The 26,735-nt window shown below is 36.4% G+C and overlaps 2 protein-coding genes across 2 annotated transcripts in view; both read left to right on the forward strand.

The window, feature by feature from the left end:
* EIF3L (eukaryotic translation initiation factor 3 subunit L) overlaps positions 1-12,543 on the forward strand; it is a 15,238-nt gene extending 2,695 nt beyond the window's left edge. Inside the window, exons 4-14 of the mRNA XM_034403320.2 lie at positions 916-1,126; positions 1,519-1,598; positions 2,496-2,557; positions 2,701-2,770; positions 3,475-3,548; positions 4,256-4,427; positions 4,667-4,821; positions 6,638-6,808; positions 7,900-8,397; positions 8,972-9,052; positions 12,332-12,543. Coding sequence (XP_034259211.1) covers positions 916-1,126; positions 1,519-1,598; positions 2,496-2,557; positions 2,701-2,770; positions 3,475-3,548; positions 4,256-4,427; positions 4,667-4,821; positions 6,638-6,808; positions 7,900-8,397; positions 8,972-9,052; positions 12,332-12,370 — 1,613 coding nt within the window. The 3' untranslated portion in view covers positions 12,371-12,543. The remainder of the gene's footprint in view (positions 1-915; positions 1,127-1,518; positions 1,599-2,495; positions 2,558-2,700; positions 2,771-3,474; positions 3,549-4,255; positions 4,428-4,666; positions 4,822-6,637; positions 6,809-7,899; positions 8,398-8,971; positions 9,053-12,331) is intronic.
* Positions 12,544-22,056: 9,513 nt separating this feature from the next.
* The window catches only part of MICALL1 (MICAL like 1), a 38,287-nt gene continuing 33,608 nt past the window's right edge, over positions 22,057-26,735 (forward strand). Inside the window, exon 1 of the mRNA XM_034403128.3 lies at positions 22,057-25,108. Within this exon, the coding sequence (XP_034259019.2) occupies positions 24,963-25,108 (146 nt within the window). The 5' untranslated portion in view covers positions 22,057-24,962. The remainder of the gene's footprint in view (positions 25,109-26,735) is intronic.

Here is a 26,735-nt window from a genome sequence, read left to right on the forward strand (position 1 = left end):
TTTTATTCAGATTGCCTTGCTTAAGAATAATGGGATTTTATTTAGAATATATTTTTAAAGTTGACTGAATTGGGAAGATCCAAATTCAAATGTCCACTCAGTTATGGAACTCATTTGGGTGATTATAGAGCAGTTACTCTCTCCCAAAACAAATAATTTCTTCGGGTAGTTTAAGAATATAATGAAAAAAAATCTTCCATATGTGTTCTGAAGCTGCCAGTTGAAAAGCAAATTTTAATTAAGAAAAAAATGTTGCTGAATTACTGACTTAGATACCAAGAATACTATGGCTTAAATTCACATTGTGACTCTGGGTAGCATCCATAATAGAACAAAATACTATTAAAAACACATCTTAAATTAGAATAAAGACAATATAAAAGCAAGGTTAAAAACCCCCAAGAAATAAGACAGAATGATGGCAAAGCATACAAAGAATACATCTAGTTAACTATCGCATTTAACAGAGTCTCCAAATTCATGAGATCCCCAAGCTCGTCGGCAAAAAACATTTTTGAGGGCCTTTCAGAATGCCTGCTTTTGTTCTATATGCTTTTTTTCCTCCGACCTCTGTTGTCTTGTTTAGTAATATTCATGTTCATAGTCCTATGATGGACTATGAGCCTCAGACAGACAGACAGATATCATGCAAATGGTGCTATTGTATATTTTCATCATGATATATTGGTGCAAGTATGAAAGTAATGGTATTTGCATGGATGGCATTATCATCAGTATGTTATCATTCCTCTTCTCATTCCTCCTTCCTGGCATCTGCCCCTGTTCACATTTGAAGAATTTTATTAAAAATGAGGATTCTAAAACAGATGCCTGCATTTAAATGTTAGATTCAAAATGTTGCTATTCTTCCTGATATTATGTTTTGATATAGTTGTTATATCTTGTATTTCATAGGAGATCCAAAACAGGATTTAGCCTATGAAAGGCAATATGAACAGCAAACCTATCAGGTGATTCCAGAAGTGATAAAAAATTTTATCCAGTACTTTCATAAGACTGTTTCAGATCTGATTGACCAGAAAGTATATGAACTTCAGGCCAGTCGTATATCTAGTGATGTCATTGATCAGAAGGTGTATGAGATCCAAGACATCTATGAAAACAGGTATGATTTCTTTTGCTTCAGAAAAGAGCAAGAATTATCAGTATGGCTAGTTGTTATTATGGTTCAATTACATTTAAAAATAAAGTATTAATAAGCTATATCATTGTGAATATATAATGGGAAATAATTAAAGATTATACAGGTATGAGAAAAATGGTAAGAAAGATGCTAAAGATCAAGATTTTTCAGTGACGTGCCATCTGCCCACATAATGGCATATGCCACTGAAAAATCTTGTTCTTTAGCATCTTATCACTTTTCTCATGGAAATCTTTACATATATAGAGTTGGTAAAAAATGAGAGGTGGTCATGTAAATTGTGGTAGTTTATTATATGGGTTTATTATAGTCAGTCATGCCATGATTTTTCTAAATACTGATGTGTATTGCAGTTGGACCAAACTAACAGAAAGGTTCTTTAAAAACACACCGTGGCCAGAAGCAGAAGCTATTGCACCACAGGTTGGAAACGGTAAGAATTTTAAATAGAAAATGTTATTCTGACTTTGGTCCTGTATTGGAGGAGTAATTTGGGGGGGAGGGGGGGAGGGACCAGTACATATTGAAGAAGACAGATTAAGAATTGCATTGAACTCTCTTAATTCCAAATGATTCCTTTAATGTAATAGGATATGTCACATGCGATCTGATTTGATCCACATTTCCAACATTTATATGGGAAGCCTAAAAATGAGATTCAGCAGAAGAGTTTATTCTTTTTTATGGTAGCTTGTTTTTTGTACTGAAATTGTGAGACTCATGATAAATTTAAGAAGCAATATTAAAAAATATTTTCCTTGAACCTACTGTATTAAGAAGTTGATATTATAGTTTCAACAAATTAGAGGGTCTCTGTTGCCAGAAGAAATCTATCTTAACCATATTTCCTATTTGCATCACTTAGTATCCTTGAATAAATTTTTAACAATGCCACTCGATGCTTGAAGATTATGTAGTATAGTGCAATATTTTAATTTTTTAATATACAACATGACTAGTTTTTATCAAAATAAGAACAGACTGTTTTTATTATAGTTGCAGTCAATGGATCTTAATGGCAGTGAAGGATCACCAATTCTGAGATATCTCAGATGCTCATTAGCAAGAGACTGTGTTCAGACAAAAATGTAGCAATTCTAGCATATCATATTCATTAACTTTCAGATAGCATATGAAATTTTATTTGCCAGAGAATCATGTTGTTGATAGGTGTTTGCAGCATATTTTGTGACATATTTGTTATAGGAAATTTTTGGATTTCTGATATATTTTATTATTTTCACTTGTATCAAATACTTGAAGACCAACTGAATGAAAAACTCAAAGGCAAATACAAATGCAATAATTTATAGATTTTCTTTCATTGTAGATGCTGTGTTCCTGATTTTGTACAAGGAGTTGTATTATAGACACATCTACGCTAAAGTCAGTGTGAGTATCAGGATTAGATTGTCCTTAATGAAAAATACATTTACTTTTTGTGCAATTACTCTGTTTACTGAGAACTCCGAGATCATGTATTCATTCATTTCAGAAATTCAGGCAACTATTTATTCTTTCTTCATTTATTGCAGGGTGGCCCAACCCTGGAACAAAGATTTGAATCTTATTACAATTACTGCAATCTCTTCAACTACATTCTTAGTGAGTCTCTAAAATTATATAATTCTTTGTATTGTACAAGGGATAATAAGGATATATCTTCTATATTTAGAGTAACATTAAGTCAATTTAACATCCTAATATATAACTCTGTTCCCAAGTGTGTTTTTTCTGGAAGCCTTCTGAAGCTCTCTGACCACTTTTGTTAGTACTGTATATCTTTATTTTTTAAAAGAAAAATCCACTTCTTTATTCTGATTTTGTACATCTCTGTTTGGCTTTTCCTTTTTACATTTTGTTCTGTTAAGGACATGATCTGCTATGATATAGTGTTTATTTAGAATGCCTAGAAAACAATACAAACATGTAAAATTAAACCAAGAAGCAACAGTGCAAACTGTTAAATTAGTAAGTTAAATTAGTAAATATTCAGTGTTCATTAACTAATGGTGGGATCTAATTTGGATTAAAAGTAACTATCTATTGGAAAATGCAGCAATGTATAGATTCCCCCCCGCCCCCCAATTGTTAAATAAATTGCATTATGAAGTCGGTTTTGGCACAATGCAGAATGATTTAATAATGCTATAAAGTTAGGTTCTAACTTGTCTTTGGAACTGCTCAGTCAGCAGTCCAGGATTTCTTTTTTATCCTTTTATCAGTAAGATGCGGGGAGAATAAAAACATACAGAATCTTTGTCTTGTATTATTCATTCCATATATTCCATATTAATGTTCCTTTCTAGATGCAGATGGCCCAGCTCCTCTAGAACTACCCAATCAGTGGCTTTGGGATATTATAGATGAATTTATATATCAGGTATAAAAATTGATTGTTCTCTTATGTCTATTCCACATGGCTTTTTTTAACAATGATGAAAATCTACAAAGATTGCTAGAATCAGATGCTAAGGATGCAAGTAATTTGCAGAAAACTTCCCAAAGCTTCCCAAAGTAAGACTTCCAGGTGCTTTGTGGTTGGAATGTTTATATCTTTCTGTTTCAGTCTTGGAGCACTGCAGATATCCAATTGTATATATGCATGGAAAGAGGCATTCATTTCTATATAGATATATATAAGATTGCAATTAGTATGGAATTTTGGGTGCTCAACAGAATTTAAACTCTTAGTGTCAGCTCTGTTTGACATATGCTATAGATACTTTGGATATGAATATGCCTATTGTCAGTGACTTGGAATCATATTTTTATGATGAGTTGTAATTTTATTCAGGGTTCTCACATTATTTGTTTTTTCTCCTACAAATTGTTATAGCTGCAATTTGGTTTCTGATTAGCACTGAGAAAACTTTACTATTTTCATTTGTAAAATAGTATATATAATTTGGTTTTGTTATAATACAATATAACATTTGTACTCATTGATGAATTATTCTTCCTTTCTCCCTTTTGTCTTTGGATAATTCTAATTTATTCAGTCATTTCATTTTTTTTCTGGTTATGTAAAAAAAAAAATCCAAGGAGGAAAATAATATCATCCTCATTTTCTCTTGCATTCTTTTAAAGTTTCAGTCCTATAGTCAGTATCGCTGCAAGACTGCCAAGAAATCTGAGGAAGAAATTGATTTCTTGAGGTTAAATCCTAAAATCTGGAATGTCCACAGTGTTCTTAATGTGTTGTATTCCATAGTGGACAAATCCAACATCAACAGGCAATTGGAAGTCTATACCAGTGGAGGTAAGGAAATAAACATTTTAAAATGTGTGGGCTATACCATTCTCAATTCTCAATAATAATTATCCAGTAATTTATTCATGAGGAAGGTCTAGCAATTTTCATTCTGATCATCTGTTTCATTCAGTCTTCAGTTGCTTCATTCTGATCAGGAATCAAGCTGGCAGATTGAAATTTGCTTTTTTATTCACTGTTGCATTTAGGGTTCACATATATAGTTTCAAATTCTTTTTTTCCCTTAGGTGACCCTGAGAGTGTTGCTGGAGAATACGGTCGTCATTCTTTATATAAGATGTTGGGCTATTTTAGCCTTGTGGGTCTGCTGCGCCTCCATTCATTGCTGGGTGATTATTATCAAGCCATTAAGGTTCTGGAAAATATTGAGCTTAACAAGAAGGTAATAGAGCCACCTTTGTGTTAAAATTGCACTTTTTTAAAAGGACATTTCCCTTCTGGAATATTTATTTATTTGCATGGATTTAAGAATATGAATTTGGCTCTGAGCAGCTATGTTTATATAAATATATAGATTTTGTTTGTTCTCAAAATAATTTTTATCTAAAAATAGCTGTCAAGTTGAGCCTGGTGAATGTCTCAGAACTGTACGATGAGATTTCCAGCTTACTTTTATTCTTTGTACTGAAAAGAGATGTGGAGTCTCTTTAAAAGTTTCTGTTGCTTTTATATTCTCAGGCATTTAAATATTAAGCCATCTGTTACTGTTCATACAAAATGGTACTTTTCAAGCTATAACCCACATTTAACGCTAATATAATTTAGAAAATTAATGCATATTCCAAAATTACTTCTTTTCTTCTCTGGTGACTGTTAGCTGTGCTTCTCCATATACAATCTACTTTCCCCCTACTATAAATCTACTATTCCCTTGATTCCAAATAAATCATATAGATTGTATACTATAATCAAGCTAATATGAAGAAAACCAGTAATCTGTATAGCCCCATCTAATTTGGACTGTGTTTGAGCTGAAAATAAATAGTCCCTGTGATTTCAAACAGGATTGCCATGATTGCTCTTGACAGCTACTTGCACCCTTTAAACCCTTCCTGTCAAGAATCAAATCACATATCTGGAAAGTAGGGAAGGTTGTAATATGAGATCTCTACAATGATGAATTTGTTACATTATACCTTTTAATTGGAAAAAAATTTGTATCCTTGCCCCTTTTTTTGTCAGCTAGCTGAAGATAACTATTTTAAAATATCTATGAACAAGTTTGGGTTAAAAATGCTGAATACATTTGCTTTTAAAATCATAGATAGGTTTAAATAGAATAAAATAACAATGTCTTGTTGCTTAACTTTAAGGTGCTCAGTATCTCTTCATTATGTTCATCATTCATAATCTTTCCCCTTTAAAATGTAAATTTTAATTTGTTTTTAAAATTATTGGGTGTTTTAAATTTGTCTCGGCCAAATTGTTTAATTCGGTTTTATTCTGTTTTTAAATTTTGTAGTTATGTGTTTTATTCTGTGGCTGTTCACCGCCCTGAGTCCTTCGGGAGTAGGGCGGTATATAAATCCAATAAATGAATAAATGAAAAAAATGAAATGTTTGCTGCAAGGAACTTAACAGGCCTGTCTCTTTGAAAGTTGTAGGATTAAAATGCTACATTAAGACTGAATAAGGAGGTGCTCTGCCCCAGTGCTTCAGAGACACTGTAGGGCAGTACAGGTAGTCCTCAATTTACATCAGTCCATTTAGTGACTGTTTGAAGTTACAACAGCATTGAAAAAAGTGACTTATGACTGTTTTTCAAACTTACAACCATTGCAGCATTGCCAGGGTCACATGAACAAAATTTGTATACTTGGCAACTGACTCACATTTATGATGGTTGCAATGTTCTGAGGTCATGTGATCACTTTTTGTGACCTGACAATCAAACTCAAGGGGGAAGCCAGATTCACTTAATAACCATATTATTAATTTAATGGCTATAGTGATTCACTTAACAACTGTGGCAAAAAGGTAGTAAAATGGGGCAAAATTCACTTAACAACTATCTTGCTTAGCAACAGAAATTTTGGGCTTAATTGTGGTCGTAAATTGTAAATATGCTGCCAAGTCCTTCCTTCCTTCCTTACAAAGGCTATAGCCTTTGGAATGACACTATTCACTCTTTGTAGAGACCGATAACATTTCTTTCCTGACTCCATGTGCTGAACAATGTCTCCTTTCTCTCTTCTCAGAGTATGTACTCACGAGTGCCAGAATGCCAGGTTACCACCTATTACTATGTTGGTTTTGCATACTTCATGATGCGACGCTACCAAGATGCAATCCGTGTCTTTGCTAATATTCTGCTGTATATTCAGAGGACCAAGAGCATGTTCCAGAGAACAACTTACAAATATGAAATGGTAAAATGTAGAAAGGCTTCTACCCTCCTTGAAAATTCTTTCCTGTTTACTAATAGTGCCAGTGATCTATCAGTATCTGTTTCACTGATATCAAGAAGTATGTTGTACTCCTCTTTCAGCTTTCAGTTCAAGTCAGTTTGTTTAAAAATTTGCAAATGCTTTCTGGTTTAGCTGAGCCCTATTTACCTTCTTGGCATCAATAGCTGCCGCCAGATGCATTCAGTATGTAACTGATTAAATCTTTCAGGAGACTATTCTTTGATCCTTTTAATTTGCCCTAGGTATATCAAACTTCAGTCTTCACTTTCGGACACTTTGATAATTTGATTTAACATGCCTATTTCCCTCGTCTGCAGTTGTGCTGCTGATGCCCTCTCCCACTTCCCATCCCTTCACGCAGTGATACTGTTTTCAAAATTGGTTTCTATGGGACCGGCTCCTTATTGTGAACTGTGCAAACCTTTATACTCTTTGTTAATGTATATCCTGTCTGGTGACAGTCCCACCAGCATATGCCTATGATGGTGTCTCAATTTCTCCTATTCTTGCTGTTATTTTCTTAAATATGGTAATCACTTCTGTCATGAATTCTCATAGGTAGCTTTCCTTATTGGGTTGGTCTTCAAAGTTAATGTACAAAGAGCTGAGAACTCTTTGGGATTTTATTTTTGAAGTGTTCCTTAAAAAGGAGGGTGGGGCAAGAATAGGCAAGAGACTTAAAAATAGTGACTTGTTTAAAGCCACCAAAAGCATACAATGTCTATTTCAAAGTGCTTTTTAAAAATCCCTTTATATTAAGCTAACCCAGTTATCCAAAGGACTTGGTCTATTAAGCAGGACTAGAATGATGCCACTGTCTATGTTCAGGGAACTTAATAGATCAGGGCAGCTTTTACTTTCCATTCGTGTGAAAAGTATGTTTGCTTGTCTAGTTTTTACTTTGGAAAGCTACCCAGGAATTCATGCCAAAAGTGAGACTTAACGGAGTGCTTCTTGGCCAGTAGCTGCTACACATACTGTATACCGTATCTTCTTAGATGTGAAGAGTAATTTATCTTTAATGTTTCTCATGGGAATTGTTTATTTTTCAGATTAACAAGCAAAATGAGCAGATGCATGCTCTTCTGGCCATTGCGCTTGCCATGTATCCAATGCGCATTGATGAAAGCATTCACCTGCAGCTTAGAGAGAAGTATGGGGATAAGATGCTACGGATGCAGAAGGGAGATCCCCAGGTATATGAGGAGCTATTCAGCTATTCTTGTCCCAAATTTGTCTCGCCTGTGGTACCCAACTACGACAATGTGCATCCCAATTATCATAAGGAACCATACCTGCAGCAGTTAAAGGTTTTTGCTGATGAAGTCCAGCAGCAAGCTCAGCTGTCCACCATCCGCAGTTTCCTAAAACTGTACACTACTATGCCTGTGACTAAACTGGCTGGCTTCTTGGACCTCACAGAGCAGGAATTCTGCATCCAACTGCTGGTCTTCAAGCACAAAATGAAAAACCTGGTCTGGACAAGTGGCATCTCCGCCTTGGATGGAGAGTTCCAGTCAGCTTCTGAGGTGGACTTCTACATTGACAAGGTTTGACGTTTCTCCAACCCTTCTGATAGTAGTACATAGTACCTGAACTTGATACTATTTAGATGTACTGAACTCCAGTCACCAAGATGGCTGGAATGTATCATCATCAAACTCATTTACATCTTCTCTTGGGTTTGAGTTCTTTTATACACTTAATAGATGAATCTGTGTTGGAAACTGATGTAAAAACTAGATACTCCCACCATTCCCTTGCCTTGACTGTTTCTCAGGGGCCATATAGTAGTAGAGGTGGGGCCCCAGCCCTTCTCTGAAGCCCTTCCCTTGTGAGACCAGATCACTAGGCCACCTCTTAGGGGCATGAGCTTCAGGTAGAAACTCCCAAACAGACTGAAACAGACTAAATCCAACCTAAGATAATAGCAGGTAACATGACAAGTCTGTTTTCATTTTCATGACAGCAAGTCCTAATCTGGATAAACAAGTCATGTTTTAGCATGATACAAGGCAGTATAAAAATAAAACCCTAATCCCAGCCTAGAGCAGACATAATACCTAGCAGATGTCTCATAGCAGAATCCGGATATGTTGCTAACTTCTTCTTTCCTTTTGGCAGGACATGATCCATATTGCAGATACAAAAGTCGCTCGACGCTATGGGGATTTCTTCATCCGTCAGATTCATAAGTTTGAAGAGGTAAGTTAATGGCTGAATGCACAGGAGAAACTTATTAACAAATAAATGGCATAGTTTCCAAAACCTGGTGGCCATGAAACTTAACACTTCTTACTTGCTTCAATCTGGGCTTCTTTCCATACAAAGGTGGTTAAATATTAAAAGAGCACCAGTTATTCCAAACAGTATTTGTATGCAACCCCAAAATGAAGCAATTGCTGGCATTGCTGCCCTCTTTCTGTGAGAAAAGGGAGTTGTCAGAAAAATCCCATGCATTCTCCTCGGCAACCTGCTGCCCCGAGAGCAAAATGTGGCTGTTTTAGCTATCCTGAAGATGTCACTGCGCTACCCAGAAATCTATCCAAAGGAGTAAAGATGTGTGTGTGTAAGTAAAATGGTTATCCCTAGATCCTATTTTGTTTTTAAAAAACTGAAATGGCTTGGTACTCTTTATTGAGGTCATTTAACATGGGATCATGGTGGGGAAATAGAGGGAAGCTATCAGATGAGCATCATGTAAAGCTGCCTTGTGATTAAGCCCTCAACACTGCTGGAAGTTGGCAAGTCTCTTGTGGGTGTGAAAGGCTCCCCCCCTCCCTGAATTTCCTGCTTTGTTTTTTTTCTAGATAGAAGAGTAAGAACAGAGAGCTAAAACCCTTCTTTGCCATCCCACCAGAATTCAGTTCCTAATTGTAATCAATAAATTGTATGTTAATACAAGGTTTGCTCAGAGTTGTGTGATGCACTTTAACATCATTATTTTTAAAGTAAAACCAAGATACCAGCCAGCTTCATAAGAAGGTGCATGGTTAAAATGGCCTCAGTTATAACTATGCTTTTCAGATGTCTTACTTAATCCTAGCCATTGTAGATATCATATTGCCTTAAGTGGCATGATTGTAGTTATGTTGAAAAGTAGGGGTCGGGGGATCCGTACTGCACAAAGAGTTTGCCCTCATAAGAATGAAAGGTCAGAGTTGGTGAAAGATGTTCTCCTAGACTGCAACTTTTTTGCAGAGGCTTGCCAAGATTTAAGCAGCTTACGTTACAAATAATGCCAGGCAAATCTAATTTTGAAGATGCTAATTTTGGGGTGTCTAATGACGATCACAAGATGACTCTTACAACAGCCAGTTAGAGTTTTTTTGCAGTGACTGCCAAACAAATGGTTTAAACAGAAATGGCTGAATTATTTTGAATATATTGTGTATAGTTGAGCTATGGTAAATATTTATGCTCTATTTTCCATATTGCTTACTGTAATAATTTCTGTAATATGTACTTTATGTTGGTTTTCTTGACCACAAAAATCTTACAACTTCATATATGCATGCCTGTTATGTTATTCCCTGTCAGTTTAAGCATCATTGTGTAAGGAGCTGAAAGGAATAAGAACCAATAAACAAAAGAAACATCTAAAATAAGAGAAAGGAAGCAGCTGGTTTTAATTTATATCATTACCACTTCTGCATTTCTCTTTATCTTTCAAAATACTTGCCAACCATCTCTGTTTCCATCATATTTACATATTGCTTTTTGTTATTTAAACGTCTGGGCTTTTTTCAGGACTTCATTAATTTCTTCTCAGTCTTTCCCTTCTTCTTAATCCATTTTAATAATTTTTATTATTTTTCACCTGGAGTTCGATGATCATTGATTTTTTTCTATATGGCTAAACCAACTCAACATATTGGTTTCTTATATTTAGTCTTATTATGTCCATTCATTTCTAATTATTTCCTTGTTTTATCATATACTTTTAAGTACACTGTTCCCACTCTATTTAGCTTTATGGTTCTCTTAACATATCCAAATTTCACTTCTATATAACAAACTGAGCAGAAGCGCACTTTTTATGCAGCTATTTTTGCTATTTCTGATGAATTCCTTGCAATAGATTACATACTGCTCAGTGTCATTCTCCTAGTATTCACACATCTTAAAATTTCTACATTTTCCTATCTAAGCATTTTATTATGATACACAAATTCATCTACTTGCTCTATTTTTCCCCATTTTGTCATTCATAATTGTTCACTGTTTTCCTTGCAAAAATTCATTTAATTTTGCTGCACCGTACAATTTAACATTTGATGAAATTATTCAGGTTCTCAACCAACAACATGGCAATAGAAATACATGTTCCAAATCAACAACTCTCCAACATCACCACAAGCATTCCTTACACATTTCTTTACAAATGCATTAAACAATCAAGGTCATATCACACATCCTCCCTCTAAATACTGAGCCATTTGCTAAGCAATCTGTTTATTTCTACACTTGTGATACTTGCAGCAAACACTGATTTTATTATAATCAGCAGTTAATACTCCATAATAATAAAAACATTCCATGATTCTGATCTTTATCTCTTTATTGGGCAGCTTTTCTAATGTCATAAATTGGAATAATCTTTCTCCATATATATCTCTATCACCTCTTAAGATTTTTCTGCACATACAGTACAATTCCCTGCATCCCGTCAACTAGGAGATAGAGTGTAGTGTATTGACTCACCTTCAGAATACATAACTAGTTGGTCACATTTGCATGAAGGGGGATACATGATTGCTGAAGGAGAGAATAAGGAAGTCTCTAGAAATGCATAATATAGCATAAAAATGTGGAAAAAGATGCGGGAGATAAAATAATACTGTGTAATGTGGTTTCTGAAAGCAATTCCAAGAGGAAAAAAGATTTGAGATAACCAGCTGGATGAATGAGTACGAATTCTTTGCAACACCATCTTTGCTACGAATCTCCCAATTTCAATAACCCAAAAATTCTTTTTCTAAGTTTTTTTTTTAGCAGTAACAGAGTTGGAAGGGACCTTGGAGGTCATCTAGTCCAACCCCCTGCTCACGCAGGAGACCTGTACTAGGGAATTGAACCACCGAACTGCCGACATTCTGATCGACAAGCTCAGTGTCTTAGCCACTGAGCCACCTAGTCACGTTGAATAGTCATTTTCCAGAAATGATGATTTCTAAACAATTTTGCCACTATAGATTTAGATAAAATGCTGCTAAAATCATTTGTAGTTTGTGTAATTTGCAGATGCCCATCTCTTTTTACAAATACGTTGGTGGTCTGACCTCAAATCTGTCCACCTTAGTACAGTCTGCCTGTGGGCTAGATTTGATTTACTCATTCAGCTACACTCAGCATTCTTGGTAGGATGCAGACAGTTGTTTGGTGAATGTATAATTGCAGCAATGACACTGAAGTGCTTAACTAACTGGGTATTTATTCCCCCTTCCCCCAATTAACTTGTAATTAGATGTCTGTCTCTTTCAGTTGAATCGTACTCTGAAGAAGATGGGCCAGAGACCTTGAAACTCTTCTTGCATCAGCTATTTGCTCTATTTGAAGAAGGCAAGCCTGGAAGAAATATGAGCTAAGAATTTTGGAATTTTCTGTAATCTCTGCAATTTTAACTTGGATAGCAGATGGCTGTGCCCATACAAAAAAACTAGAAGGTCTAATTAAATAAATGACATTTCTTTGTATCTCTGGAGTTTGTTCATTTGTCCCTTTGAGGGAGAAATAGCTAATCTTTGGCTTCTTTTGATATCTTAGTTGTAGGGCCTGCCTACTTTCATTATATTAGAAGTGTTTCTGGCAGACTGTTTGCCAGGACTCAAACACAGGTCTTCAACTCTATTTTGAAACATGATCTGAATTCATGTTGATTTCTCAAAAATGTGAGCCTGCCCTTTCTCCTATAGCTTTAGAATGCAAAACCACAATGCCCTGCATTGTTAAAAGAAAAGAAAATGCTACATGTCCAAATGATTTTCGTGAGACTGTAGATTTAATCCCTCTAAGATTGAATGCCTCAGAGTATTTTACAGATCTTTTATGATGTATTTTTTCTCTCTCTCTTTTTTTTAATGTAAGGCACTGGAACAGGAAAGGTGAAGTCTCTGAATCAGGCTCAGCTTTTAGTGACCTCATGGATATGCCCAGGCATGATTTTTGGCAACATCCATGTATCTTGTTTTTTTTTTAAATGTGCAAAATCAGTCTACACCCAGTAGATAGTGAAGTGGACATCATATAGCACCCTTCTTATCCTTTATAATTAAATTTCTCTCCCTTTTAAAAATGATATTGAAAAATACTGCGAACAAACCTTCAGAGTCTTTTTATATGAAAGAAAAGCAATTATGACTACAGTCCTGTGTACGTTGGAAATCATTCTCTTGAACTTGGTAGTTTTAGAAAAGATACTAGGATTGGGCTGCCCAAAGGATAAGTCTGTTTGCTTACATTGGACCGAGTGTTAGGGAATTTCAGTATGTGACAAAGTATAGCACATGTTATGGAACACTTATGACAGTAATGAAAAAACATTGCTAAAAATATCAGCAATTTGTTCATGCCAGACTCCTTCCAGTTTTCCTAGTGAGGGTAAGCACCATGAAATTAGAACTGCCAATTCTTTCAATTGTACACTCAGTGAGGCTAGCTAACACCTCTTGGGAAATGTTTGTTTCTTAGAAAAGGCATAAGAGGAAGTGCTGAGTTCCTACAAAAACTAAAAATCTGCAAACTCCTTTCCTATTACAAATTCGCCACAAAGTAACAAATCAGGCATACTTCAGAGTTTGAGAATCTGTGTTTTACTGTGATGAAAAACATGAAAAAGAATAATAAAAAACAAATTTATTATGCTCACTTTTGCTAAAACATAGTTGGAGAAGATGAAAAGCTAAAGCATTTCATAAAAGTCCTTGTTGCAGGTGTTAGTCAGCTGGAGATCTGTGTATTAATAATACACAAACAAATTTGAAAAATTTACATTTTTCAAGATTTTGTAAACGCTAACATGATTTTCAAATGTTATAATGAGCAGTTCTAAAAAAAAACTTTGTCAGCTGTTCATATAGGATCTAAAACATAAATTATGGGCCTCTGGTAGCATCCATGTGGTTCCTACAAGAATACTTCCTACTTTCTGTAACAATATTGACTTGGAAAGGTAGAACCATTCTTCCTTGTTAGAGGTTCAATCTACAAAAAACATAGTGTTAACAGATTTTAGCAGCAGACAATGTGACAATCATAGATGAATGTTTCCTAACTTCTAGCACTGGAGATAAATTCCTTGTGTGTCTAATCACACTTCTATTCTATTCTATTCTATTCTATTCTATTCTATTCTATTCTATTCTATTCTATTCTATTCTATTCTATTCTATTCTGGAAAATAATATTGACAATTTTTATGCTTTGCAGTCTAATATAGCCACACATATTTAAGACTTGAGATTTCAGTAGAACTTGTTTTGTCATAAATAGCATTGGAATGCACCAATGCATCTGCATTCTAGAACTATAAAATATGATGCACATATTTCAATGGAATATGAAACCTCCTGTTGACTTCTGGTAGAGACATAGTGAGCTAAACAAATCTCCATGGAGAGCACAGATTATCATGGCAATGACCAAAGAACTGGTAAGACAGAAGATCACTCATATGTGCTCCAGATGGCTGCTCCTCATGAGGAGAACACTGGATAGTTGTCTACCATGGGTTTGAGTACTAACAGATGAAGGGATCAATAATCAAACTCACAGATGGCAGGACCTTTTAAAAAGTTTGCTAACTTCAGAAATTGCTTATATAATAATCTTAGAGCTATTATAGATCTTCCAAACAACAAATTTGAAAAGCCACTTGGCCAGTCTGTCTTGATTACTGAACAACTAATTATAACTTAAAGAATTTGAAATGAATGGCAAAAAGACTTAAGACTTTGAACCAAGAAAGTTATAAATGAATTAAGGGTACAGACAAATTTGCAATATTGAAACTTTTTATTATAAGATTTTGGAACTATATAAAACAAGTTTTTGTGGGAACCAAAATTACTTCGTCTACTGTAAGTCGTAACAGAGATAAGAAACTATGATTTAAATTAAACACTAGAGACTAAAGGTTGACGGCAAGAAGAAACCCCCTTTTTCAATTTGATTACCTCGATAAGTTTTAAAAATTAAAGGGGAAATGCAAATATAGAGAATGACTGGATAATGTCTTTATATTGGATTTACAAAAGAGGCTTGTTCAAGAGGCTTAGGGGAGGGATAAAGAAAATTTGGAAATCACATCCTACAACAATATTTGAATGAATTAAAAGACCCAGTTTGTGGGGGCAATAAGATGACTTTGTATAAATATACAAAAGTATGAAGGCTATTGCTTAACGCATTGTAAGCCGCCCTGAGTCTCTGGAGAAGGGCGGCATATAAATCAAATTAAAAAAATAAAATAAAAAATTCTGGCAACCCTTTTTGGATTTTTTGCTGACACGAGGATTGAAAAGTTGATGTCTTATACATTTGCTTATAAATAATGGGTCATGGGAAGAAGACATACCTGTTTGTAATCTTATAGGGGGGATAAAGACCTACTAAACTCATTTATACTTGTGATGAAGTTTGGAAGTTACTTCTTTATTTTCTTATTTCACCCTTTTTTATTTTTTTCTTTGCATTTTGCACTTTCTGTTATTATTTTCCTTTCTCTCTCTCTGTCTTTATATTAGTTTTTATTACAGTAATTAAAATCTTCAATAGAAATTATAATAAAAAGGAATTTGAAGCCTGATCTTGTATGCGTTTGCTTGGAAATAAAAAGCCTGATTTTATATGTGTTTATATAGAAGTGATTTTATTGTTCAGTGGAATTCTTCAGTAATTGAAATGCAGTTTTTAGCCATTTTGTACAAGATTTTGACCTGCCACGTGTAGAAAGTATATTATAACATAGATTGGTGGGCAAAGGCTTTAGGAGAGGTCTGGTTGTATATGATCTCCCAGTTCAAAGTGTGCAGCAAAATTCATTTTTCAACCATTTTTGTTACTGATAACACTTTTACAAGTATATATTGTAGCATTGGTATAGCATAATGGATAGAACCTTGAACTTAAATTGAAATTCAAGTCCCTGGCTCAGCTACAAGCCTTTATGGGTGATTTTTGGCTAGCTTCTATTTTTCAGTCTACTTTATCATTTTTTTAAAATAATATGAATTGTTATAATCCCAAATTGCCTTGAGGATAAATAAGACTTGATATAATGTTATGGGACCACTTTTATTAAAAGCTATTGGCCATGTACCACTTCAGAGATAAGAATCGCTATTCGCATCAGGCAATAGGATTACTAAATCCAAATTTCTGTCCCCATGGTGACCAAACTAGATGGTGTTGAAAGTTCATGAGGATAACAGCATTCTTCCCAGCAATTAGCATTAACAAACACATTGTCTCTTATGGAGGAGGAAAAATAAAGCCACTGTATTTTGATAAATGTAGCTGCTAATAATTTGTCAAATCTATCTTAAAGATAGCCAATCTCTGTAGTTCATGTTCTGCAAAGAATTTCTCCTAGTGTCATGCTATTCTTCATTTTCCCCAGCTATTTTAACATTTTATAGATCAATAGGTTCACTTCAAACAGCCAGAAGTATCTCCTCAGGCACTTACTTGTTATGGAGATGGTTCCGGTGGCATTTTCAAATCTAGCCTAGGATTATCTTTTAGCAAGTGTGATCAAATATTACATGAAGTGGTCTTTGCATTTGCACCTGTTACCATTCCCTCCACAATTTCTGAGAACGCAAATATCACATGCTGCACATTGATGCCTGCATCACACTTCCGTTAAGTGGCAAAAGGTGTGGGCGGGTTCACTTCATCACAGCTGACCTTCTGAAAAGACCTTCTGGCCAGTTGCTCTTTGTAGCAAGAGGAAGACAGGCTGTTTCAGTCTGTGCCTGGCACCAACTGAACCGAAAGGAATTCAAAGTATGCAGCCGCATTAACAGAGAGCCCAATTGTTGAAATGCTGGTGAAGTTTCTGTATAGCCACATTGTTTTTAAATCTCAGCTTTAGGCTCAACCGCCATAATAAATTCTGGGCTGATGTAGCTCAACGATAAAACCCCTTCAGAACTCTTAATTGCTAAAATCATGAAATAAAATTGGTGCTACAAGTGATTTGTTTCACATTTCTTGACAGGAAGATGCGGCTTTACACTGACCAGATCCAGTGTAAAGTTGATGCTGACTGAGCAAAATGACCTATCTGTATGACCTATCACAATTTAAATTGGCTTCTTGACCCACTTGCATCCAGTATTAATTTACTATGATGATCAGTATTCTGGTCTTGGAGTCATGTCATGGAAGTGCCTAATGAAAAATGATTTTGTTCGAACAAGACGCCAAGCATAGAGAATACTATAGTGATATATTTTTATACACAATGTTGTTTGATGTAATATCCTATAAATTTGATCGAAGACAAACTTCCTTATAGATATAGCATCTTTAAAAGTCTCAGTATGAGGATATAGGCATCAATCTACCTGTCAATGCCACTCTTTGTATACCAAGTTCCCTGATTTATCTGATTTCATTAAAAAAAAAGATTTAAAAAATAAATGAGAAGCAAAGAAATAAATTCAAGCCTAATTTGTATTTTCAACAATTCCTCTAAGTCTTGCATAGCGTTCAGAAGCACTCTTAAAATAAAGTGATAGACAATTTCAGCCTGATATTCTTACGGAGGTAAGCCCACCTACTGAGAAAAAAAAGGCAACACCGTAGAGTGGGTGGCTTATTATGAAGTAACCTTATTAGTTTCTGTTCTGATGTTTTCTGATTAGCAGCCATTATAATTGCCATTTTTTTGAGAAATTTCTCATTAATCCACTTATCTTAACTTTCATTTGTTGAAAAATCTATAATGGCTGGGTTCATACAGAATGGCTGACAAATAGTCATTTATTTATATTACATGTTAAACCAAAACCAAATAAGACATTCTATAAATTGGCATTATGCAAAATCCTGACCTGTGCATAGCTACATTCAAAGTCAGTCAATAGATGGATGTGCCCATGTTTTGTCACTGATATTTTAAAAGTCTGGCATTTTTATTGCCATTTCTAACCTATTATGGAAATTGTTTATCTTAATTTGCTTTGGAATGCTCTTGGCATCATGCCACTTTTGGAATCTCTGAGCCTAATCTTATAATGATTTCACCCTTCCCAATATTATTCTGCAGAATAAAATGCCTTTGAAAAGCTCCACCTTGTTTGCTAGCTTCAAGTAGCAATAGCAATAGCACTTAAACTTATATACCACTTCACAGTGCTTTATAGCCCTCTCTAAGCGGTTTATGAGTCAACATATTGCCCCCAACTATCTGGGTCCTCATTTGACGACCTCGGAAGGATGGAAGGCTGAGTCAACCTTGAGCCTGTGAGAATCGAACTGCTGAACTGCTGGCAATTGGCAGTCAGCAGAAGTAGCCTGCAGTACTTTATTCTAACCACTTTGCCACCCTTAACCACTCTTAAGTAATGAGATTCAGGACCAGCTTAAAAATATTTTACACAATGGATAGTTAAAATGGTATTTGCTACCATCAGGTGCAACAAGAAGCACCAATTTTGATGGCATGACAAATATGCATGCAGGGTTAGTTATCACTGCCTTTTAGGCTTTATATCTATTTAGTACTACTGTAATAGTATATGTTAAATACCATATGCTAAAAAACCAGCAATTGAAGAAGGAAATCGCTTCCTGTCTGCATTGACAAACTTCCTGAATTCATTTGGTTGGCCATAATCTAATTCTGTGTACTGAACTAGACAGGCTGTTGTTTTAATCCACTATGACTCTCTTTTTCCCCCCCATTGTTTTGAAGATAGTTGGCATTCAGCAAATTTAAAAAGCCCAAACAAGGATTGAAAAGCAGGTGGAGAAGGGCATGTGAAAAGGCTGTACAAAACTCTGCTTCGCATATTCTGAAGCCTGGTTTAGCTCACTTCAACAGGTTTGCACATTATATCAGCCACCATAAAGGATTAGATTAGAAATTTGTTTTTAAAATGGAAAAGTTTCTATCTGTCATAGTCTGGAATTAATTAGTTGTCAAATATATATTTTTATAAAGGCAGACTTGGAATGTTTTAGCCTGGACAATGACAATGAGTTGTCATCTGACTTGTATACCAATTTTCCATCACTAAACTTCAGACTTAGGTTGTATCTAAATTATGAAATATACAGTGCACTGTGATAGATAATTTTGTTAAATTACAGAGCACAGCATAAAAATTAGGGGAAGGTGGGGAGAGCAAAGGGATGCACATATCTTTGAAGCCTATTCTATAAATGTTTATCATCTGTTTTGTTCTTCTGTGATTAATGCAGGCCAAAAAAAATGATGTGCTCTGTACTATCATGCCCTGCACATTTCATCTCAAAATTATGCAGCGTATGTTGCGTGTCTGAATAACAAATCTTGATCTTATGACAGATTTAAAGCGATAAACAACTTTCACTTTGTGTAATTTCCAGCATCTTCAAATAGTTTTGAAGATCAAGTGCTGCTGCCTTTTCTCCATTGTTAGTACTTTACTCTTAGACTTTTTTTTGTAATACCTCAATAAAAAAAGTGCACTTTCATGATAACTGAAAATAGATGAACTTCTTTTTCCTTCCAGGCATTTATCATGTTCATTTCCTGCCCATCCCTAAAGTACAGCTGCAGCTGGAAAACATCTCAGCATTTAGTTTCTTTGTATGCTATTTTCCATGCTCAACATTAGAAGAGTTCACATCCTACAACATTTTAAAAAAGAATTTCATAGCTAAGCAAAGTTGAAATTGTCACAAAGGTATTAATGCCCTAATTAAAAGTTATATGAATTAGCATATAGTAAGATTTAAAAATCGAGTGGTGATTCAGACAAAGCCTAATCGTAAGGGATTTTATCCCAACTACTCTTTAACAGGGAAAAATAATAGACCTGGGAGAATGGAGGTCTGACCACTCCTAATCCTCACTCAGGTGCCCTTTAAGCAGCAGAAGCAGCCATTAGAACTGGAGGAGCCCATGAATAGAAGTGAATCAGGAGGAAGTTGCTTCCTCACTAATGAATTAAAGCATTGGCCAATTACTGCAAAGGTGAAAGAAAGGGTATTATTTTGGTACAATGATGTTTCAAGTAGATATTCTGCCAAAGGACACCTTTCTGGTTTTATAATATTCATAGCTAGAGGGTATAACAGGAGGATGAGTTCAGGCAATGCAGTTTCATTCCCCCCAAGGTCCCACTCAGGATCTTTCCAGTTCTCAGGAAATATCAACATGAAGAAATCGAAGAATGGTTCTTCTGTGGACTATTTGGAATTTGGGAACCAATTCATGAATTGAAGAAGCCACAAACTGAAAATATATAATTACAAGCCTTACCAGTACACGTGTGTGTGTGTGGAGTATTGGACTAGTAGACCTCCAAAGTCCCTTTCAGCCCTGATTTTATGCAACAGTTCCTGGCACGGCTATGGCTGAACATCTGCAGCAACACCCTAAAGCAGTGTGCAATATTCTTTGGGATTCTTTCAAATGCCAATTGTTCAGAATTTTATTTCTATTATTTGTACCTTAGATGGTACTTTATCCAATGGCTTTTCTATCTGATGGCTTTACAAACAATGTTTGTAATTGCTTGAATCAGTGTTTCTCAAGCTTAGCAACTTTAAGAGGTACGGACTTCAACTCCCAGAATTCCCCAGCCAGCATGAGAAACACTGGTTTTCATAGAGGCTGGTTAATTATAGCACTGCAAGGCATTTGAGAGTTCAGACTCAAATATTTCTGTGTGGCTAAAACAGCTGTAACAAAAGACACACCCATCCACACCTACCTTGTGCAACTTCTCATTCCAGTCTTCCTTGTCTGACTGGTCTATGCAGTTTAATAAAGTTTCAAGTAGTTTTTGATATCCCAAACCACACATAACTTCTACTATAAGTTTATAGAAAAAATGGGTGTAATTCGATCTACCACAATCATTATAATGTAGTTATTTGCTAAGGTTTTTTTTAAAGTATCTTCACTTTTAATGGATGTACAGTGGCAAAGGACTTATAATGAAGTCCCAGCACCCCCATCCCACTTCCTTTTCAAGTAGGTCGAGATACTTTCATCCTTGTCACCCCAAAACTGTACCATTTTAAAGCTTAGACAGAAGGAAAGCTTTTATAATAGAGTAATTATTGAAGGAAACATGGGATATACTACAAGCCAATGCTTATTAAGAACTTTCCTGCCTGCTCATGTAATTTTCAAATGCAAGCTTTTCCTCCTTCCTTCCCACAGATTATCTCTACAGGCTGGCTTGTCGTCCTTTTGTTCCCCACTCCTCCTTTATATATAAAGTATTTTTCAGTCTTTTCCTTCTCTCCTGCTGAATATAAAACAAAGGCAATCAATAACACTCCAAAACTGATTCAGAATTTTTTAAGACAAAGGAGAGAGCATGGGCAGAGCCTACATTGAGCTCAATCTTTCCCACAGCCTGCAGGTTTTCCTATCCGGTAAACCCCTCCTGAATGTACATAGCTACTCTTAAATACTGTTTAAATACTATTTCCTCAGTGAATGCTATATCCCCTTTAATTGAGTGCTTTATGTGAGAAAATCAGGACACAGGAAGTCAAGAATGGATAGATACTAAATTAATGTAGCCTGGATGTAAACATGTATGAACAATACAAAGGAAACCTGTTGAGGAGGTTTAGTCATATACAGAGACTGAATCCAGAAAACTAGGAACAAGCAGAGTGTGAGTTCTAGTCCTACCTGGCGCATGAAAGATCATCTGGATGACTTTGAGCCAGGGACTGTCTCTCAACTCAACCTCACTCACAGGGTTGTTGTATCGAAGAAATAGGAGGGGGGACACATTAAGTATGTTTGCATACACACATACACACATTTGCATATAGGAATGGGAAGAATAAGAAAATTATTGTTTTATTGGGAAGATACTGAAAAAAACCAGTGAGATATTTCAAGAACAAGAAGTTTCATACAAATCTGAATGGATATGATAAAAGCAAAGATGGTTTGGACATAAAAAGAGCAGGGATAGTTACAGAGAATGGTATTGATGTGAACAAAGTTCAGTTATATATTTTTTTCTTATCTCATGGATTTTTTTTTTTTGCCTACTAGCTCTCTTCTGAGCTCTGCAGAATGTTTTTGTGCTTTGCATAATGTACCTCTCAAATGGGATAACTTGATAGATCTGCCTGAATGAACACTTCTTCTCCAGTGATTACTGAATTATCTTTTATTGATATTCTCTTCAATGACATTTACTTTCTTTAATTTCTTTGTCTGAGGAATTTGCTTTGTTGAACTCCATATTTGCTCTGGTATGTATGTTTAAATATATTTAGTATGCCAGTTTCTCTTGGGAGACTTCCTGCAGAACAATCTATAGAATACCGGTAAATAATAGGGGCATCTGTTGGAAGGGTATGCAATTTTGGGGGGCAGCTGTGTATTATTTTATATTAAAGGGGTTTACAGTGCTGTGCATTCCAAAATGAGCCATCTGAGAGAGATGGATAGTTAAATAAAAAGTGGATAAGGGCAAAGAAAAGCTATATTTTAATTATAAATGCTTTAGTAGGCACATAAGTAAATCATATGTTCATATTATATGATGGGTTTGCACCCAAAACATTAGGGAACACACATATTATGTATCCTAGATCTAGGTTAAAGAAAGCTTTGGAAGCAATCCTATTTGAATTTATAAATAGTAGCATAAACTTCTTTACTGCTGTATTCTTAAATGCCTTAGTAGGCACATAAGTAATCATATGTTCATATTATATGATGGGTTTGCACCCAAAACATTAGGGAACACACATATTATGTATCCTAGATCTAGGTTAAAGAAAACTTTGGAAACAATTCTGCTATTTGAATTTATAAACAGTAGCATAAACTTCTTTACTGCTGTATTCATTCCAAAATCCAAAAGCTGGACATTTCTACTTGGGGGTTCTGTATTTGAAATATTACTTAGAAAATGAAAACGGTGAAAGAATGGAGATGCCTGCTTCCTGAGTGCTATTTATAGCATATTTATAGCATTATTAGCCTTGACATCTTCTGACTTGAAATGCTAAAAACTAGCAGTGAAAACTCCCAAGTTTTCTTGATTTCTTGAAATCTTGGGAAAACTCCCAAGATTTCCTGCAGCAATAAACTCTCCTCAGTTTCCGTCCAAATAAGGGAGAAGTATAACGCAAGCAGTAAAATTCCCCCCAAACCTGGTGTTTTCCATGCATCCTTAACCGATTCTGAAGAGAGATGCAAAACAGGAAAAACAAGATAATTCACTCTAAGTTCTTTTTGCTTGTGCTGCTGAGGGGAGCTGCATGGAAATAAATGTTCCTTTTAATAGGAAAGAAGCATTAATTCTTAAAACAAACAAATAAAAATATGTGTAGCACTATTAATGCCAGAAATAAATCACCACAACTCTTTGGTGACACTGCTGATGTGGAAACACAACTTGCTGCATTGTGAATAGAACTGAGTGTGCTCTGCTGTTTCCTACAGAGCCATTTCATTTCTTTCTAATTTCACTGCAGATAATTCAACCTCTTAAAACTGCATGGAAACATGCATGTGTAAGCATGTACACACTCATCCATACCCTCTATTAATTTTGGATAACATTTCCAATAATTCCTATATTTCTCTATAGATAGCATAGTTACTGTGAGTAAATAGGTAGTCCTCCACTTACAACCATTCATTTAATGACTGTTTGAAGTTACAGTGGCACTGAAAAAATGATTTATGACTGGCTTTCACACTTACAACCATTGCAGCACCCCCATTGTCCAGTGAGCAAAATTAGGACACTTGGCAACTGACATGTATTTATGATGGTTGCAGTGTCCTGGGGTTATGTGATCACCTGCAACATTCAGACAAGCAAAGTCAATGGGGAAGCCAGATTCACTTAACAATTACGTTACTATCTTGACACCTGCAGTGATTCACTTAACAACTGTGGAAAAAAACTCATAAAATGGGGCAAAATTAACTTTACTTAACAACTGTCTTGTTTAACAACAGAAATTTTGGGCTCAAGCAAAACCTCAAATTCAAATAATATTTTCAAATTATTAGATCTTTACCAGACACCCTGAATAGTTTTCTCTTGTATCTGCAAGGAAAAATAAGGCTTTAAGATTTATACATTAATCTAATTGTGAGTATGAACATTTGATGGTGCGCACATTTAGGGAAGGGCATCTTGATGAGGGGTGGGAGCCAATGTATAAACTAGGAATTTCATAATTTTAAGTATGTGGTTGCCATTCAGTTATGCACAGTGGAGGGATAAACTGGACATCTGACCTTGCCCTGATCTAATTGTGAATCTTTCTTTCTTGAATGCTCGAGATCTCCATTCCCTGTCAAGCCCTAAAGGTGGATCAAGCCAAATGTCCTTTGGCACAGCACCGTTTCCACAAAGGTCAGAGCAGGATATCCAGGTGGTCGTAACTATAGTTTCTTTACGCTTTCTGAACATGGAGGCTCTATTGACTGACCGTAAAGGGCAGCCCCGAACTAGCGACCTTTCTAGAATCGCGAGGCGGCCGGAGGGTGCCTGTTCCCGGGCCTCCGTTCGCGCCCAGCCGCCTTCTCCCGTCCCTGGGCTGACGGATGACTAAGAGCAACGCGCAGCGCGGGGATGATCATGGGCGGAGAAGGGACAGGTCTGAGCACAGTCCGACGGTGTTGCTGGGCGGGAGTGGAAGGAGGCGCCCCCCGGGGGTAGGAGGGGAGCGGGGAACCGCCAGAGAACCCGAGCGGGGAACGGCGAAGCTCAGCCTCCCCGCCCAGGCACCGGGCCGGGAGCCGTACTAGATCGAAGGCTCGGCCCCGCCGCCTTCCGTTGGCTCGCCCGGGGAGGCGCGCCCAAGCATCGGGCACTGCTCTCCGCTCCGTCCATGCCGCTTTCTCAGGCAGAGGCTCCCTGAGCCGGGCTCCCTCTTCTTTGCCTCCTTTCCGATGTCGGGCCCCCGCAGCGCCTTGCAGGCCTGGTGCCGCCGCCAATGCGAGGGTTACCCGGGCGTGGAGATCCGAAACCTCAGCAGCTCCTTCCGGGATGGCCTGGCCTTTTGCGCCATCCTCCATAGGAACCGGCCTGATTTGCTGTGAGTACCGGGCGACCGCCTCTTCGTTCCCCCACCCCTTACTCTCCGCATACAGGGCGTGCGGGACTAGGCCCAGCAACCCCGAGCTCGGCTCGACCACCAGCCGCTCGAGGAGGAGCTTCTCTCCAGCTCCCGAGTGGGGGAACCAGCGCTTTCCTCCTGGGAATTTTGAAGAGGGAGAAAAGGTGGGCTACAGGCTAGAAGCTGGCTGGAGAGAGGCGCCCCCTCCAAGAGACGGACATGAAGTCATCTTAAAGTAATACTTAGAGCCCTAGAGAGACCCCCACCCAGCTGTTCATGCTTCATACCCCTCTAGCAAAGGCACCAACTGGCACCCTTTTACTCCATAGCAACTGATCCCAAACAAGGACTGTTTGCCACTCTGCAGTCGGTAGTGGAATATAACTGGAAATTCATTGAGAGCTGAGAGCCTATGCACCAAGACAAATTCCTTGTGTGTCCAATCACACTTGGCCAATAAAATATTCTATTCTATTCTATTGTGTAGAAAGAGCTGGGCCATTCAGATGTGTCTGACATGGGATCTACTACTCCCTGTAATTCAGACGTTTCCTGAAATAGGGTGAATAATTCAGTTGTGAGTCGTGTAAAAATAGTGTATAAAACTGGTTCCTGATTTTTTTTTGGGCTGAAAATTTGATGGACCCCTTAATAAACTTTTCCTTTCTGCTCCAAATCAAAAGATAACCAAAGTTCGTATTTTAATAATTGTAATCTTGCCTGTCTACAGTAATGAAATGGATGTGCCCGCTTTCATGACAAAAATTTTATGAAGCTGAGTTTTATACTTTTCAGATTTAGCTAAAACTCAGTTTCAGTCTTCCTCCTTGTTCCTCCTCTCTGAGATGGCTTGTGCAAGAAATGGAAATTTCATCCTACAATAGAGTGATATTTTTAACATCACAGACTCTTTTAGTTCAAGCTGATTGATAACCTGGCCTCTGTCAAAATAGACCAGTCTTTATCACCAGAAAAAACAAGTATAGACTGTTTATCACATTTCTATACCACCCATCTCACCTAAGTGACTTTCTAAAAGCTATTATCAACCAGACCATAATCAGGGAATACTGTTTGAAGTTCTGTGAAATTATAGTTTTCAAATGTATTCTTGCCAGCAAATATTAATGCTTCTCTCATGTGTTGCCATAGTCAAACTACTTTGTTGTCCATGTTGTTTCAGGCATGTTTGAAAAAAACACTGATCTAGACAATATCCACGGAAACTAGCAAAATATGATCCTGTATGTGTCCTATATTTATTTCTGTGTTGTATATAATGGAGAGGGAGTTAAATGTGGTTATTTGCTACATTTTTAAACCACTGCAATTGTATGACTCAGTTTATAGAGAATAAAAGTTCCACAATAACAATAGCATAATTATTATTACAAATATAACCATAAACAATATCTAACATTTAACATTTAAACTGGAATAATATATAAACAATTCTTATGGTTCATTCCAATTAGTTAAAACCCCTCCAGGGTTTTAATGTATTGCTTTTTCTAATCAGAATAAGTGCTTGGGTGGAATAACGTGCAGGAAGGTGGGGGCAGGAAGGTCTCCATCTGAAGACCCCCTCATTTTTAGTTCTGGGTAA

The sequence above is a fragment of the Pantherophis guttatus genome, chromosome 7 (assembly GCF_059756535.1).
Source record: "Pantherophis guttatus breed Tessera chromosome 7, ASM5975653v1, whole genome shotgun sequence".
Lineage (NCBI taxonomy): Eukaryota > Metazoa > Chordata > Lepidosauria > Squamata > Colubridae > Pantherophis > Pantherophis guttatus.